This window comes from Elaeis guineensis, chromosome 1 (genome assembly GCF_000442705.2).
Source record: "Elaeis guineensis isolate ETL-2024a chromosome 1, EG11, whole genome shotgun sequence".
NCBI lineage: Eukaryota > Viridiplantae > Streptophyta > Magnoliopsida > Arecales > Arecaceae > Elaeis > Elaeis guineensis.
The window spans coordinates 179,634,885-179,653,504 of NC_025993.2; the positions used below are offsets into that span (position 1 = coordinate 179,634,885).

General features: G+C 40.5%; 1 protein-coding gene across 1 annotated transcript; it reads left to right on the top strand.

The window, feature by feature from the left end:
* The first annotated feature begins 14,358 nt into the window (after positions 1–14,358).
* LOC105039886 (uncharacterized) lies at positions 14,359–15,304 on the top strand. Its single transcript, XM_010916196.4, has one exon. It carries the CDS (start codon positions 14,547–14,549, stop codon positions 15,063–15,065), a length of 519 nt encoding a protein of 172 aa, XP_010914498.1. The 5' UTR covers positions 14,359–14,546; the 3' UTR covers positions 15,066–15,304.
* The last annotated feature ends 3,316 nt before the right edge of the window (positions 15,305–18,620 follow it).

The window sequence follows — 18,620 nt, forward strand, 5'->3', positions numbered from 1 at the left end:
TTTCTATTTCTGAGGAAATAAAGATGATGCTTAACACAATAATGTTACAAAGAGTAGCACTGATGCATGCTCAATACTCGTAAACTTCGCAATAAGTCAAGCTACCTAGATCTTGCATTCTTGCTGAGACAAGCAACCAATTAAAGAATGATTCCTTCCATCGGTTTAGTATACTGCCACATTAGTAGAAATCTCCCACCATAAAACAGGATGCATAACTTCACAATTTAAAGAATGAGACAAACAAGCTGCCAGATCCGAGTAATCGTAGCTCCAGAGTGTAATTTTATTTTGTTAATGCTTTGATTTATCAAATCATTTCCGTTCCTTTAAACAACATGCGTGGTGGATAGAAATACACCGATAACATAAGATAATCAACAACTGTAATCAGAAAAATGCAGACAGAAGTTTCTTTGTACCAGACATAACCTGGAAAATACTCGAGCATACACATCACCCATGATGACCATCTTCGCAAGCAACGATGCTATCAAAAAGATGGACATGGAGCCATGAGACTTCAATGCCGGCATATAGCCCAGAAGAATCATCCAGTGTTTACAGAGAGGCAGAAGAATGTTGTTTGGTTAGCCAATTTCTAGCTTGCAAAAATAACGGACATCTGATGTTGTTCACGTGGTTTACAAATCATATACGGCATTCCAGGGTCATCTGAACTCACCACATGCAAATTGCTCCAACCCATTAAGCAATGAGCACCAAACAGAAGACCATTAAAACAAGTACAAAGAAGTCTCCGCTAAAAGCTTGCAGCATTTTAAACAACCATCTCTTGGTTTGAAGAAACAAAACAGACAAAAACCAACGATTTATTAAGTCACACTTAAACCTATTCCGCGGCTCCAAATATAATTTGTGCCGAAGCATTACTTGCAATTGATGTTCACTTCTTAGCCTTTTTGGGAGCCCTGCAGCGGAAAAACGGCATTAGTCTACTGTCCAATAGACATTAAAATAGCAGCAAAAAAGACTAGGCAAAAATCCATACTCTGCAGGTTGAGCCGCAGCTGGTGCTGCAGGTGCTCGCTCTCCAGGACCCTATGTACAAAAAAGACAACATAATGCAAAAAAAAAAAACAGAAGTACGATACAAAAAAAGCAGTTGATTTCCCATTTTAATGCAATGTACATATGAAACCAAAATTTATTATGATGTCTGACAAAATGTATCAGTAGTATGTGATTGTTCAATCTTATAAAAATAAAATTTAGCAAGATTCACCATCTCGATACTGGACTCCATATTAGTATCATTCAATTACTGTATCGATATGTAGCTCAGTATGATATAGTAGTACCACCTATTGATATTATATGATATATCCCGTATGGGTGGTATGGCAAATCTTGGATATTTAGTGTGCCCTGCATCGTACCTGGCCAGATTTTCTTGAACTGCCAGGAGTAAAATGGCATTAAGCTTTTTAGACTATCAATCCTCCATTTATGGGAGCACCAAACCCGGTTTGCGCTTATTTTGTGTCTGCATTGGAGAACACCCAGCAATACTCCACTACGTGTATAAATGTTAGGCAGAGAAAAAAAAACATTCATGAAAGCAAATCCTTGTTTTTATGGGGCAGAAAACCTACATCCATGAAAGCAAATTCTTGTTTTTTGGGGGCAGCTATCAAGGACTCCAGGATTCCTAGGATAAACACCAAATAGTTGCTGCTAGATCCGTCCAATGTTGCATGGCAATTCCAGAAATGACGGCATTTGCATTTTGGACTCTATAAGTCAATAAAGCAAGGAGTATGAAAACTTCATTGGATGATGGGTCTCGTAGCAAGCTGCAAAGCCAACCATCTGTCTGTAATCAACAAATCCAGCACAGCAAGATCAGCTGTTATATCTGTCTTTTATCAACGAATCCAGCTCAGCGAGACCATCTGTATTCCTAAACCAGTAGGAGTGAAAATGGTATAGATAATATCCATCTGGATCCGTTTTCATATCCGAATCAATCCAAATTTGGATAGAAATTTGATGATCCGACTAATAATCGTATCCGTATTCATATCCGTTAAAAAAAAAAAGATATAGATTTAGATAACCCTATATAATTTTTTATAGCACTTATTAATTATTAAAGAAAATATACAACCATATGAATACTATATTAATTTGATTTATTATCTATTTAGTAATATCTTTAATTATATAGTCATAAAATTTAATCATCCAACATGTATCCATAATTATATCCATACTTGTAGTATCCGAATTGTATCCGTTTAAAATAAATATGGATATGAATCTTTATATCTGAATAATATCCGTATTTATATTTATATCCGTCAGACAAAATAAATATAGATATAGATATATTGGTATATGATCCAATTTCAACCCCCTTTTTCGTTGACTCATTTATCTGATACTGGATGGCCAGAATTTAACATTCCCTCTTTATACGCTTATGGGAAACCCATGCTTCTGAAAGATATGGCAAGTCTAGTGATGTTCATCATACATGTTACGATTTCTTTAAGATTAAAAAAATTTAAGTGGTGAGTGCAAATTAATGTGCCTACAAGGAAGCCATACTGTTGAGACTTATGTAGGTACTCTTATCACACAAATTTTCTGGATCTAAATATTGGGTGGATGTCTGGCTAGGACACCACCTCCCAAGATCTTTTCAGTACACGCGATGCAGCAGGAAGAAAGAAGAAACAAAATAAAAGAAAAACAATCAAAATATATGAATCAGCCACAAAAGGGCTCGTCTCCACGGGGCATGCAAACTTCACTATGAAAAAGAAAATTTTACAAGAGGAGACCTCACCCTCAACCCTTGTACATCCAATTCTCTCTCACTAGAAGTTCCTCTCACAAAAGCTCTCTCTCTCTTGGAAGACCCTCCTGAACCCCTGAAGTGCCTGGCGACCGCTGTCCAGGAGCCTCCTGTTCCTTCTCTCTCAGCGCTTCCACCTCTCTCTCTTCAATCGGGTTCGTACGGCTCTGTACGGCGAGAAACCCGAACCACCGCTTCCTCTGTTCGTCACAAAACCTAATTAGATTAGGTTTAAGAGTCCTAAACAAGCCAAATCAATCTCCTCAACCGTCGGATCGTCACCGGAATCTCCCTGGGCCGTCCGATCGCGATCGGTCCACGGAATAGTGCCGTGGACTGCGTGAAACGCGTGGGAAATGCCCATGCGGTCCACGGCGTGGTCCACAGGCCCAGCCGTAGACCGCCCGGTCCACGGTGGACTGGGGCAAAGGGGCCAGCAGGCCGCCTGGGCCGGCCCACGCGCGCGGGCCCGCGAGCGCCTGGGCCGTGCGCCCGCCTGGGCCACGGGCCTGGGTCGCGCATCCCGCGCGCAGCCGCCTGCGGCCGCGCCGCTGCCGCCCGCCGCCGGTCGCCGGCGGTCCTCCGTCGCCTCGAATCTCGTGCCGACTTCAAAAGCTTGTATCTCCTCCATCCGAGCTCCGTTTCAGGTAATCTTGGTCTCGTTGGACTCCGTTTTTCGCCGCGAACCTCGCTGTGGGCTCAATATGGGCTGAATCTCGAGACGTCAAATCCTAACAATCTCCACCTCGATCGATATTCGACCACCTCCAAACTTCGAGAGCTTCTGGATCTCTTCGCCCCCATGCCCTGGGATAATCGCCTGCTGATCATGGATGGGCAAACATGGCAGTCGAGCCAGGCTGCTCGATCCCATCTCCGTCGTATGCTGTGCTCCTCCTGACTTGAGACCTGCTCGGGGCATCGTCTTACGGCAATAGGAATCTCACCTTGCGACGTCGCCTCTCGTCCTCCCGAGTCTCCTGTCTCGTGCCCGATCCGCCTCCTGGAGCTCCACTTCGCTCTGGGCTCCATCTGGTTCTCGAAGCTCCACCTCGGACTGGGCTTCCTGCCAACTAATAATGTCCTCTGCTCCCCTTCTTCCCCTCCAGCACAATCCTATTGCCGCGTAGCACCCTTAGGATTCTTCCACCAGCTACCGTCCTGTAGCCTCTCGAATCCAATCTGCTAAGTGAGATAAGATTCCGCCTGAAATCGGGTATGTATCGGACCTCTCCCAATCTCCTCACTGCACCGTCATGTGTCCTCCAGCTGACCGTCCCAATGCCTCTGATCGCACAGCTCGATCCATCCGGTAAATATACGTACCCTCACTATTCTCCAGGAAGTCAAACTGCTCCTTTCTGCAACATACATGATAGGGGCATGCAGAATCTAATATCCATTGCTGGGAAGAAGTAGATACCACGTCAGATATCTTCAGGACATCTCCATCTAAATCACTGTCGGCCGTCGCTACAGCAACCACCGTCCGATTTTTCAGTTGAGGGCAGTCTCTGGCTAGATGCCCCAACTCCTCACACCGGTAACACCTGGTTTTGCTCAAGTCCCTCCTGGACTTGGACCGCCCTCGTTGCGATCTCCTGTCGCTCTGTCTACCGCCTCCTGCTCTTCCAGAAGCCACCAAAGCTGAGCTACCGCCACCTGAGCTCGAAGTTGGGTTCTCTCTCCTGAGAACCTCGTTCTGGAGTATCGCCGCGGTGACCTCGTCCATCTTGATAGTGCTCTTCCCTACTAGAAGAGCAGTCACCAAGGACTCGTATGAAGGGGGAAGCGACGCCATCAAAACCAGTGCCCTGGTCTTCTCCTCAACATTCTCGCCAACGCTGAGAAGGTCGGTGAGGATCTTCTGAAAATGGCTGAGATGCTCCTGCACGCTCTGTCCCTCAGTCATCCGCAGTTAGTAAAACTACCTCCAGAGGAAAAAAGTGTTGGTGAGAGACTTCACCATGTACAACTCCTCGAGCTTCGACCACAGCACCGTCGGAAAAGTCTCGCTCAGTACATGGATCATCACCTCATTCGCCAGGTACATGCGGATGGTACTCACCGCCTGCATCTGTAGCCGTTTTCAATCCCGCACCTCCATGGTGGTCGGCTTCTCATCGCACAAGAGAGCTTCGATCAATCCCTGTTGGATGAGCACGTCATTCACCTTTGCCTGCGACAAGGAGAAATTGCTCTTACCATCAAACTTGTTGATCTCCATCTTGATTGTTCATGTCTTCTCCATCTTCAGTCTTGCTCACCACCACTGCAATCTGCGTCCTTGTACTGCCTTGCTCTGATACCACTTGTTGGGTGGATGTCTGGCCAGGACACCACCTCTCAAGATCTTTTCAGTACCACGCGATGCAGCAGGAAGAAAGAAGAAACAAAACAAAAGAAAAATAATCAAAATACGTAGATCAGCCACAAAAGGGCTCGCCTCCACGGGGCATGCAAACTTCACTATGAAAAAGAAAATTTTACAAGAGGAGACCTCACCCTCAACCTTTGTACACCCAATTCTCTCTCACTAGAAGTTCCCCTCACAAAAGCTCTCTCTCTCTTGGAAGACCCCCCTGAACCCCTGAAGTGTCTGGCGACCGCTGTCCAGGAGCCTCCTGCTCTTTCTCTCTCAACGCTTCTGCCTCTCTCTCTTCAATCGGGTTCGTACGGCTCTGTACGGCGAGAAACCCGAACCATCGCTTCCTCTGTTCGTCACAAAACCTAATTAGATTAGGTTTAAGAGTCCTAAACAAGCCAAATCAATCTCCTCAACCGTCGGATCGTCACCGGAATCTCCCTGGGTCGTCCGATCGCGATCGGTCCATGGAATAGTGCCGTGGACCGCGTGATATGCATGGGAAACGCCCACGCGGTCCACAGGCCCAGCCGTGGACCACCCGGTCCATGGTGGACCGGGGCAAAGGGCCCAGCAGGCCGCCTGGGCCGGCCCGCGCACACGGGCCCACGCGCGCCTGGGCCGTGCACCCAGCTGGGCCGCGCCCCCGCCTGGGCCGCGGGCCTGGGTCGCGCATCCCACGCGGGCCTGGGTCGCACGTCTCGAGCGCCGCCGCCGGTCGCCGGCGGTCCTCCGCCGCCTCGAATCTCGTGCCGACTTCAAAAGCTCGTATCTCCTCTATCCGAGCTCCGTTTTAGGTAATCTTGATCTCGTTGGACTTCGTTTTTCGCCGCGAACCTTGCTGTGGGCTCAATGTGGGCTGAATCTCGAGGCATCAAATCCTAACACTAAATGGCATTTTATGATAGCTATCTAGCATCAAGTACATTAGGATCTAACAAGCCTACTCTTGGGAAGTTATTTCTAATGAACTGACGAGTAAAAGTCATATTCTGGATTAGAAAACCTTTATTTTGTCAATCAGACAGTAGAATTCACAACTGAACAACGGACAGGTAAAACCTCATCTCACCTGAGCCAAACGCTCCTCTCTCGTGGCAAACTTCCTTTCCCTGCTTGCCTTGCTCTTGGCCTGTTTTGCCTCAAACTGGTCAGATAAAGTCTTTTCTCTTGCCTTCTTGGCTTTGGATTTGTGAATGCTCTCCATCGGCACCCACTTGTTCTTAAACACATTACCTTTCACTTTCATATACATGTCATGATACATATGCTTGTCAATCTTCTTTGACTCACGATACTCTCACAGCAAACGCCTCAGAACCCGCATCCTCCTCATCCAGAGGACCTTCGTGGGAAGCCTAGCTTCCCTTGTACCCCGGCGCTTACCTGCAGCATTTAGAAGCATTTGTGAACAAAGATTAACTCAAACTTGGATACAGAATGCACATTGTCATTCGATACAAACATACCATATCCAGAATGTCATCCTTTTCTCTTTGCTTCCAACGCTCTCCTTGCCCTGGGTCGAGAGTGAAGTTTCATAGGCTTCCTAATGATAAATCCATCCTTCACCAGCTTTCTTATATTCTGGCCTGCTTCGACAAGCATCGAAATCAATTCAAGATCAAGATTACAAATAGTATTCCACTACCAAGTAAACATTTAATTACACAATTACTTCATGATAAACAGCACTCAGATAAACTGATGCTACAGTAAATTCAACTAGGCCTACAAATTAGTAGACGCAGATGCATACATATCAAAGCACTGACACAAGCCTGAAATTATTGATCAAACCAGTAAAATTGGATCTTCAGTTTCTAGCATGCATGGAGACATGATGTCAGATCTTCGTATGGAACACTAAAGACTGGAATTCTTTCTTACATCATCCCCCTAAAATAAGACCACCGTGAAGAAAATAATGAAACCTCATAACCAAGAGAGTGAAGGAAGAAGGACTCGAGAACAAGAAGAGCTGGACAAAATAGATAATGAGTTTCCTGAACATGCTTCTTCCTTTTCTTAAGAAGGGGGAGGGATTGGTGAAAAGGATATTGAAGGAGATAGCAGGAGATTTAACATCAAATTAGTTGGAAAATTGTAAACACACCCCATTATTTGCTGATGCATTCCTCCAGAGCACGTCTCTGTACATAGCATCTAGAATCCAGAGACATAAAAGGGTGTGCTAGTTAACAACATCTTATGCAATACTACAAATCCATACAAAAGAATATGAAACAATTGGTTTTTTTTTTTTTTTTTCAAAAAATAATGCTAAAAAAGAACTACCAACAGCAAACCGAATCCGACAGTCATATAGATTTGAAAGCGAAAGCAAAGATGACTACTGGAAACACAATAAGATAAAAAGATGTACAAAGCTAGATTAGAAAAGATGTTGATTCCAGCAGCATTAGCAATGACGATGAAAGAAACAATCTTAAAACCCCAACGGAGATATGGAGAGGATAGAGAGGTTACGAGAGTTGGCCATGGAGATCTTGTTGACTTCATTGGGATCGAGCCAGACTTTTCCCCTCCCGCGCTTGAGGACGCTCGCGGCGAGACGCTTCTGGAGCTTCAGAGAAACCATCCTCGTTGCCTCATGCTCCCCCCCGCCGTCCAAAGAGGATGCGATAATTGCGATTATATCAACTACGGCGGCTTGGGCCTATTTTTGCACGGATAAAATTTCTGTGGTCGGACGATCATGAAAAAAATTACGATCGACATATTTCAAAAATATTTATTAAAATAATAGATAATCAAACATATTTATATGTATATTTTAAAATATTAAAAAAATAAATAAATAAATTTTAAAAATATTTAAACAGCTTAAATAAATATCACATAATCATATTTTTTTTATACATATTTCAATATATGCACATGACAGACGGTGATGGTCCGACCATAATTTTTTTCGTGATCGATTCGATTATAAAATTTTATTTTTTTATATTATTTTTAAAATTTTTAGACTGGGGCCACGAAATGATTGCGGAGAATTCTTTTTTAATTTTAACATACAAAAAATTAAGATATTCAATCTATATATTTTTTGATTTATCTATTTGTAAAATGAAAATGCTACTTGGAGCTTGTATAAATTAGCTCCTAGGCTAGCATAGATGTTCATGTAACAATTAGGTTGCGCCAACATGGGCTATCTTGTTGTTCTCTTGCCCATGCATATTTAAACTTTGAATCGGCCCATATTATATGAATAAAGCTCGGCCAAAATTATTGATATCTCGGTCTATTCTATCTCTAACATTTGTTGGATCCATAGAAACTAGTTTGAAAAAAAAAAATTTAAAAAAAAAAAGAATCATAAAGATTATCTATATAATAATAGTAAAACTATACACGAGTATTAAAAGTGGCATTCCATATCGACATAAAATTATAGGATAATCTTTCATAATGCCACATATCAAATTTTATTTTTTTATATTTTATATTTTTGAAATAAAAATAAAAGCATAAATAGTATGATAAAAAAATAAAGAATATTTTAAATCAATTTATCTATATAATAATAGTAAAGTGATATATGGATATTAGGGATGGTATTCTATATTGATACATAAGATTATAGAATAATCTTTCGCAATACCATATGTCAAATTTTATTTTTTTATTTTTTTTATTTTTAAAATAAAAAAATATAAATATAAATAGTATGATGAAAAAATAAAGAATAGTATGATAAAAAAATAAAAAATATTTTAAATTTATATCTATATATATATCTATCAATATAATAATAGTAAAGAGATACACAGGTATTAAGGATCGCATTTTATATTCACACGTAAGATTATAGGATAATCTCCCACAACGTCAAGTTTCAAATTTTTTATATTTTTAAATAAAAAATATAAATATAAATAATATGATAAAAAAATAAAAAATCTATATTTATATAATAATAATAATACGATACACGAGTATTAGAGGTGGCATTCTGTGTTGATACATGAAATTAATAGATAATCTCTTACAATACCACATGTCAAATTTTAATTTTTAATTTTTTATATTTTTAAATAAAAAATAAAAATATAATTAGTATGATAAAAAATAAAAAATATTTTAAATCGATCTATCTATATAATAATAGTAAAGCAATACATATATATTAGGAGTCGCATTTCATATTAACACGTCAGATTATAGAGTATTCTTATAGCATACCATGTATCTCTATGATATTTTCTTTTTAACTTAGACCTCAATTTAAAACTTAAAATTTCAAAGTATTTGAAAAAAAAATTCAATTAGAATCAGATTAGTTTCAAACTTTCTGAGAAAATAAAATATAAAACCCATCTTGGTCTCAAAGAATGTGGTGGAGATATCAAGATCCTCCTCGAGAAAGACTTTAATCCTTCTTGGAGTTGCGGCGATGTTGTGCAGCCGTTGCCTAATCATGTCCAACCCCCCAACAATAAGGGTGCAGCATACATTGAGGGAAAAGTCGAGGGCCCGAAAATGCTCGGAGAGCTGGCAGGCAAGCTCGCAGGTGGGAGTGAGGACGAGGGCGAAGACACCATAGGGGTCCTCGGCAATGTGGTGGAGGATGGGGAGTGCGAAGGCAGCGGTCTTCATGTTGCCAATCTGGGTGATGCCGAGGACATCGGCAACGGTGAGGATGCAGGAGATACAATGATGCTGGATAGAGGTGGGCCAACCATCAACTACATTCAAGTAATTAAGAAATAACGCAATCGTGTATTCTAATAAAGATTGAATGATCTGAAACAAAGCATTATATACTAAGATTCTAAGATTATGCCCTATAATTCATCATACCTAGTACATTCTAAACATCATAAATTATTAATTTCTAAATAATTTTACTGTTCCAGTTCGTTTTTATCTAAACTATTACTTTGAATGTTTATAGTTTGCTCCAATTAAATTATAAATTAAATTATTATATTTATAGTTTGCTTTATGTTGAAATCTATTATTTTGATAGTTATTATTTCGTATTTGTAAAATCAAAAAGTCCGTATATCGTCCGGCCACTATGCTAGTTTTTTATCTAAGAGAATACAAGGTTGCGAATGGAATGCATTGACTTGTGATCCAACATAGCCCAACCTAATTAGACCCAAAAACAATCCATTTTGGCAACTTGAGGTTGGGTTAAAGTCGATTTAGAAATTGAGCTAGGTCTAGATTTTATATTTTCCAATTCAATCCGACCCAAAATATATAATATCTATCTCTAATTTGAGTCAAAAAAATAGATCCGCATAACTTGAACTCGATCCAACCTGACTTAAAATTACAAATTATATAAATCTGCATCTCTTTTTTTTTTTTTGGTATATACAGGCGGTCACATCACTTTAGTGTGAAAGTAGCTTAAAAAATCATAGTACAAAAGATCCCGCAGCATCAGCGAACAAGTCTCGCTCGATCGTCGGGCCCAATCTCTGAAATATTTCATTACATATGATGCGATTCAATCGACTGCGCTATTCGTCTTCTAATAGACATGCCGAACTGCCATCACAATGAAGAGACGAACACTTCTTTGCTCATCTTAACAACCCTATCTCAACAAAGGGATATGGAGAGGGCAGAAGAGAGGAGGAAGAAGAAGAAAAATAGAAGAGGGAGGCAAACAATATTCTCAAATATCGATAATGCAAAACTTGGATTTTCTTTAGTTACGTATCAATGGATATTTATTGATTAAAATCCTAATAAGAATCTATACAGAAAAAAAAAAAAAAAAACCAAAACACTCATAAAACTTTAGTTCCAATCAAAATAGAATTGCTCAATAAGAATAAAATTCTCTAATTTTAAATAAAATAAAATTAGCTTAAATAAAAAAAATCTTTCTAATTAATATATTTACGTTTAATAGTAGTGTGCCTATATTTTTCATGGAATGGTCCTTCATCATCAACTCTCACATGATTAGATTTAAAAATTATTATTTATTTGATAGATTTTGTTTAAATATTTGCAAGTGTATTGATAATTTATTTTAAAATCACAGTTTGTGAATTTTTATCAAAAGAACGATCATTTGTTGGATCACATTGATTTTTGAATAAAGCTAATTTTTACTTTATTGTTAATACATTTTAATAATTATATATTTAATTATAAATTATTATATTTTAGCTAAAAACAATAGTTAAATATTTGACTCAAACTATAGGCCAAGCAAGATTTGGACCTAATTTAAATGTAAATATTTCAAGTTGGGTAAGGATCATACTGGACTCCTATTCAACCTCAATGACTCATGGGGTCTATAACTTCTTTCGTTCATGGTAACTGTTGCGGCCAATCCCCACATCGTCTGGTCATCGAGAACGAGCACCTGCAAAAGAAAGTCCACACTGACTGGAGGTGGCTCCGGCGGGGACCCTCCGACGGTCAAGTCAGAGAGGAGACTAGGCAACAGTAAAAAAGAAACAAGGAGCTCAACGAGAGAGGGATAGAGAGAGAGGGAGCAAGCCCAAGAGTTTTTCGAAGGGACCTCTAGTACTGTTGCCTCCCCCGATATATATAGTGGAGCATGGTATGGCGCCGTCATTAATGGCGCGGACAATTGAAGAATTGTCAATTCACTGAAGACTGTCGAGTCGCCGTAAAGGTGTCAAATCGCCGTGGAGCTGTCAAATCGCTAGGGTTGGCCATGCCTTAGGTGGGATAATGCCCTTAGGCGGCAGTGTCGTATGCCGTTGTCAGGACTGACAGTCTCTGGCAGTAGTACGGCGATTGGAGGAGCCGACCGACCATAGGTCGGCGGCCAGCTGAGGGGTGTTGGGTGAAAATTTGGACCCCTCCGACAGTCAGTCGGGCACGTTGCAGGAGTCGGGCATCGGACTCCATAGTGCAGTCGGTTGGGAGAGCGAAAAAGATCTGTCCGACCGACGTATCCTCGGTCGGTCGATAGCCGTCGATCGATCGGTAACGGCACCCGTTGGTCAGTCGGTCACGGCACCCGTCGGTCGGTTGGTCACGGCACCCGTCGGTCGGTCGGTCGGTCGGTGAAGTCGGGCGTCGGACATGTAGGCCCGATGATGAGTCGGCATGAGTGAAATCGGTCGATATTTTCCAATAGTAACCAATCTAAAAGCAAAGACCCTAAATTCCCTATCATTCAAAAACCTAATTCATTCTCAACAACCCAATCTTAATTCAATAGCTCTAATAACTTGGATCCAATCCCAAGTACAAAGATGGCAATTGGGTTGAATCAAATCGGATACAAGTCGCATGGGATATAAGTTGGATAAAAAATTCATTATTCCAAATCTGAATAGTTAAAATTCCATATCAAATCCCGATCATTTAATTAAATAAAGAATTTAATGTTTTTTTATCAAAAAAATAATTTAATATCATTTACAGCAACTTGAGTCGAGCTAAATGAATTAAGCATTATTATTTATTATTATTAGAGCAGAGCACTCGTACATCTCCCGTCGTGATAAATCCAGACCCATCGTCTCTTTTCCTTTCTCGTCGACATTCCCTCCCCATTCACTTTGTCATCACGGCGTAACATCCAGAGGCCGGGAGGGCATGCTTTGATGAAAGACCTTGATTTATTATTCCATCAGTGAATCCCAGCCGCTTCCTTCCTTTGCCCTGCACCGGGGTGATGCAAGTCCCTTTCCCGGACTCGGATCTGGTTACCTTCGGTGGGATAGAGTAGTCGACCAAAGCTTTTGGTTCTTTTGGGAGGCCACCGTGGCTTGGCATGAAAATATTATATGTATCAGATGTCAGTGAACTAAGATAAATTTCGAAGCATATGTACAGTAGAGAGCATGCAATTGAAAAAAAATAGTATCTGGATCATCCCAGCACACATCTAGGAGACTATCATGATGGATAATGCACAATCGAAAATTTGTGAAATACAAGGATAGATATGGCGTGTTATTCACGGTGGGATTTGCATGATCTACCTAGATCAAATCAAGAAAATAATTTTTCGCACAATCAAGAACCGGTAATATATAGGGGTTCACATGGCGTGTTATTCACCGTGGCATTTGTGCGGTCCAATTGCATCTAGTGCATGCAATACGGGGCATTTTTCGGCTTACATATATATTATTTTTTTTTTCCAGGACAATGAACTGGCTGGTAGAGCACCAGCGGAAGCTTGTGGTTGTCCACGCAGTTTGATTGGCTCTTGTTAATTTGTGTGGTCCACTCAGGCGGTATCATGGATTTTTATTTGGGTCCACTTGTATTCAAATTTTCATTCAAAGGTTGGACATCTTTGACTTAATTGGGGATATATATATATATATATATATATATATTGATAAAGGATATGTGGGTAATTTTAATTATGATCTTTGATAATGGCAATTGTTCGATCTTTTTAGTCTTTCTCTTTTTCTTAGCTATGATTTTTAACAGTGATCGGTCATTTTTCATGTACTAGTTGCTCGATGCACCAAAGCCGATCAATTTGAGGTAGTATGAGCAGATCAATCGAGCTGAATTCTGTCGGAGGTTGCCCATGCTACTACCATGCTTGTCGCGGTGTATATCAAGAATTGTTTGGTTTAGTGCACCTCTGCGCAAGATATTTTAATAAAAAAAATATTTTAAAACATCCAATAGTGGAAAACAAAGAACCCACAGAAATTTGATTCTTACGACGTGAATGCTAGTGGTTTTACTCTTGATTAGCCACGTTTCCACTCTTTCAAGCCAAACTCTATCGAACTTGTGAGTGGATGGAGATGCCTGATGTCTATCTGCAACTGATTCCTTTCATCAACAAACTCTTCTTTTGCATCTCATTTTTTTTATTATTTCTTTTTCAGTTTTTTTTTTTTTTAACTAAAAGTGAGTGCAGATAGGATCAAATATCTATGATTTAACTTAACCTAAAAACTTTTCATCAAAAAAAAAAAAAAAAACTTAACCTAAAAATTAAAAACTTTTGCGTCAATGGAATCGAAACCATCCAATCCATTAGATTCTGGTCGTCCTTTGTGCACTTGATCATCCACGACTCTTGATGTCCTCATAAAGTATTGTATGCGCTGCCACAGACAAAACGATGCCTTTCCAGCCCAGTCACCTACGTTTTCTCCGTATACTTCCGTGTTCGCTCCTCTTGCTTACGCCACACGAGACCGGGCAAAAAATTAGTCCGAAGGCTCAAAGAAACCGTTCCCGTAGCTAACAACAAAGGCGTGGAACCCAAAACCAAAAAGAATTCTCTCCCTTCCTCCTCCTCTTTCCCTTCCCTTTTGATACCTTTTCTTTTTGATAAAACCTTTTCAACTTTCTTTTCCTCCAAAGCTTGAGCGGTGGAAGAACAAAAACAGAGCGATGGAGATCTCCGCCGCGATCTCCGACGCCATCTCGCTGGCTGCCACCCACGGCCTCGCCTTCTCCACCAAACTCCTCCTCGCCCGCCCGTCCCCGACCCTCGCCCTCTCCGCCGCTCCCCCCACCGCCGTCCGCTCCGACTTCTACCGCCCCGCCGCCCCCCGCGCCCTCGTCCGCCGCCCCCGCCGCACCCGCCGCCGCTCCCTCACCGATGGCGACGGCGGCGAAGAGGACGCCTTCTCCGGCGACGGGGACGGAGACGACGGCCCCTTCGGCGGCGGAGGGGGCGGTGGTAGGGGTTGGAATTTTGGCGGTGGGAGTAACTGGTCGGGGTCGGATTGGGATGGATCGGAGTCTCCCTCCTTTTCTTCGTCGGATCCGGCGTTTGATTTCATCTACGAGATCGTGTGCTGGATCGCCCTCTCCAACTGCACCCACTTTGCTTGGAAGAAGCTGGGGCGGCTTCTGGCGGAGAGAGGAAAGGTGATTTCTTTCCGATTGCTGCCGTTCATGTGCTGATTGGGGATCGAGAATCAAAAAGGTGGCAATTTGATGGCTTGGTGCTCTCCTTCCCCACCCGCCCTCTATCCGTTGATGTAAATATCCGTACATTTTCTTATAAATTTTCTTTTTATTCATTTAAGTCCGCAATTACTTTACTTATCACCTATATTTCTATGTACTAGTTTATGATCAATGGATTTTTTTTTTTTTCCTCTTTTAACAAATTATCTGATCCGAGGCTCTCATGTTGTTCCTATTGTACACATCTCTCGCTTCCTTGTGCATGAATGATTAGTGAATTATGGATGTGGTGAATAATTCAAAGTTGGAACCTTTTTTTTTTTTTACATCGTTTCAATTTAATAATATACTGAATTGCATTGACGGTGACTCTTAATGCAGTTTAAAAAAAGTTTGTTTGTGATCCAACTCTAATCTGTACAAGACATCGGACATGGAATATTTGGGTCCAAAATTCTTCAATGCTTTTGCATTACTGAGAATTGATCGCATTATTCATGAGATTTGCTCTTGCTTTTGTATTCATGATATATGGAACAGATTTTCAGATAGCTAAATATAATATTTGCCCCTAGATTGCCTTCAATTTTATTGCAGGGCCTTTTCAATGGCAGATTACAATTTTTGTTGTACTTTAAATTGTAAGGAGCTATGGAACTAGGATAAGCTTTTCTAGTGTGTCTGCATACCAATGGATAATTTCAGTTGAATAGAGAAGTTGGTTAGCTTAGTGGATGTTATATTGAATTTCTGTAAACCAAATTAGAATCCATAAATTTCAGGATGATGTGGTTAAACAGCTTCTTAAACAAGTACTTGAAGAAGCAAAGAAAGAGCGAAGTGCAGACAAGTATTAATATTGCAGAAGAAGTTTAATCGTCCATGTATTTTTACATGGGTGCTGAGATATAGTGGTGACTGGTGTTTGTTATTTTATCGACCATAAAACATATGTTATTGGGTAATGGGAAATGGACATTGGATATAGTCAAACCTAAATAGTAATGTGATATGTAGTGGTATCATCAAAGGCCGCAAGGCTTTTAATTTGACTTGGTGGTACCTTTGAGTTGGAAAGTCAATTGCCAAAGCAATTGAATTGCTTAGGCAGATGACGGAAAGATGTGTAGAAAAAAGGAACATTTTGCACATGAAGCATATGACGGAACACCTCAAGTCATGATTTTCGTGGCTTAGTTAGAAGCAGATATGAATGAATATTGGCAACTGTTGGAGGCTATTGTGGTGAGATTGAGGACTTTCTTGGTGAGCTTACTTCAAGCATTTGCATTGGCCTATATCTTTTCACACTTATCTAGATGAATTAACCATACGGAACGGATGCGCTGCTTTCCTGCTCCGTACTGACGGCTATATCTCTTCCTTTCTTTGTATCTTTCTTTTTCTCATTTTCTTTCTTCTTTCTTTCTTCCTCTTTTTTTCCTTTCTTTGCTTTTTCTTTTTTCACTTTCTTTCTTCTTTCCTTCCTTCGTTCCCTTTTTTTTCTCCTTTTCTTCTTCTTCTTTCCTTCCTTTCGTTTTTTCCTTCCTTTTCTTCTTCTTTCCTTCCTTCCTTTCCTCTTCCTTCTTATTTCCCTATGTAGACGGATTTTGGAGTCCTGCCCTTATCTCAGTTTCCATTTGGTCATGGAAATAGGTCGGAAAGGTCAGGAAGCTCGCTGGGAATTTAAAACCATGAGTACAAGAGAGTATGCATAGGGATCGCAAATGTAAGATTTAAAGTAAATGAAAATGCTGTTGTAGCAGCGGGAGTTTTAATGCTTAAGGATCATAGATACACTTCAGATAAACACAGAGGCATTCATCTTGGCCTATATACTTGAGTTACCTTACTTGCGTTCTTCAATGGCAAAGAATTCTGTTTTCATTGATTGGGTATATTTATGGGCTTACCTGCGTACAAAGAGTTCTGGGCTTGATTCTTGAGTGGCCTTGAAATATGTTCTCATTGATTGGGTATGCCATTGACCATGGGTTTCGAACAAATTTTTTCCTCGGGTTTGGATTTTTGTACAACTTTAAATGGCTGATGCACGTGACATGTTTTAATATACTTACAGGTATCAAATAGATATTTGCTATCAGTTTGCATTATCTTTTTGTTCATTACTCAAGTTATTTCTAACCTCCCCCTTATTCAATCCTTCTGAACTTGCTTCGACAATTGTAAGTGGTAACATTTGATCCCATGCCCAAATTCTGGATGCATAAGATTTTTGGCTGAACTTTGGATACTTGTATTGGAATCCCGCCTCATATGAGGCGATTCTTTATCTCAAATTACTGCAAGAGCACGGGACCATTTTTTCTAAAAGGATTTTATATGGCATTTGTGTGATCTTTCCATGTTTTGCTGGGTTTATCAAGCCATTGGCAAAGATAATAGATTGGAACAACTCTGTGCAGCAGCTAAGCTCTAGCTTTCATTGGGCTCGAGTTGTACTTTAGAAAATGCTGATAAACTTGAGAAGGAAAATAACACATGCATCTGCACATGACATGCATGCATACATGCACACAGTAATGCTACAACTTGCACCGGAGATATCAGCAATTGTCTAAACTGGACAATTGGTTTGTCATGTGATATCTCACATGTGAGAGGAAATGGTGATAGAGGTTAGCACCAGGTAAGATTCTATGGAAAGATGTACATCAGACTTTTCATGAAGCCTGTCATTCTGTAAAATCCCATCAGAAAAGACTCTTCTTTCAGTAAATATACCCTCCACATAGACCAGGTATGATAACTATCCAAGGTTAGGTGGACTAAAATGGGGAGCCTATTTATCAAATCTACTGTAATTTATCTCGAGTGATGAGATTGGTGGTCATCAATAAAAGCTCCATCCTGCTAACATGCATTGCACATCCCATGATCCAGTAGGAAACGATGCATCGCTAGTGAGTGCATCCCCAGCAAACAACATGATTAATATTTTCCCACAAGCTCCAGTTGCAAAACCATTTGTCCATTAGAGTAGTATTCAATGTACTTGGTGGATCTTGATGTTTATTTTTGTTGCAGAGCTTGTTGTTGTCAAGGGCCAGGTCTGCCTTCACTGAAACTTAAATCATTCTATGATTCTTGAACATATAAGCGTCTTTTTTTCTGAGCTGGTCTTCTTTGCTTCCATGTTTAATGAACCTAAGTAGATATTATAAATGTATAAATGTGGCTTGCTGAAAGTTGCTTTCATCCAATGTGTGGTGTGCTGTCTCTTGTACTCCAAAGATGCTCTGTTTCTAGCCGCAACTAATAATGAACCTCCTGAATTTAATTGCATAAGCTAAAGTATCATATCAACTTGCAACTTTTTTTAGTTTAATTCTTCAGTTGTGTGGCCTCTCTTTGGACACCATTCAGTACACCGTGTGTTAACAAAGTGCCCTTTTGATTGCCTCTGGTGTCCGATGATGTCCTTTGTGGATTTGATTTACAATTGGGTTCTACATGATGGTAGGTTATTATTCTTTAGTCAAAAATTAAAGAAGTACCTTTTTTAGGTTGGATAAGGCTTGATGCGAT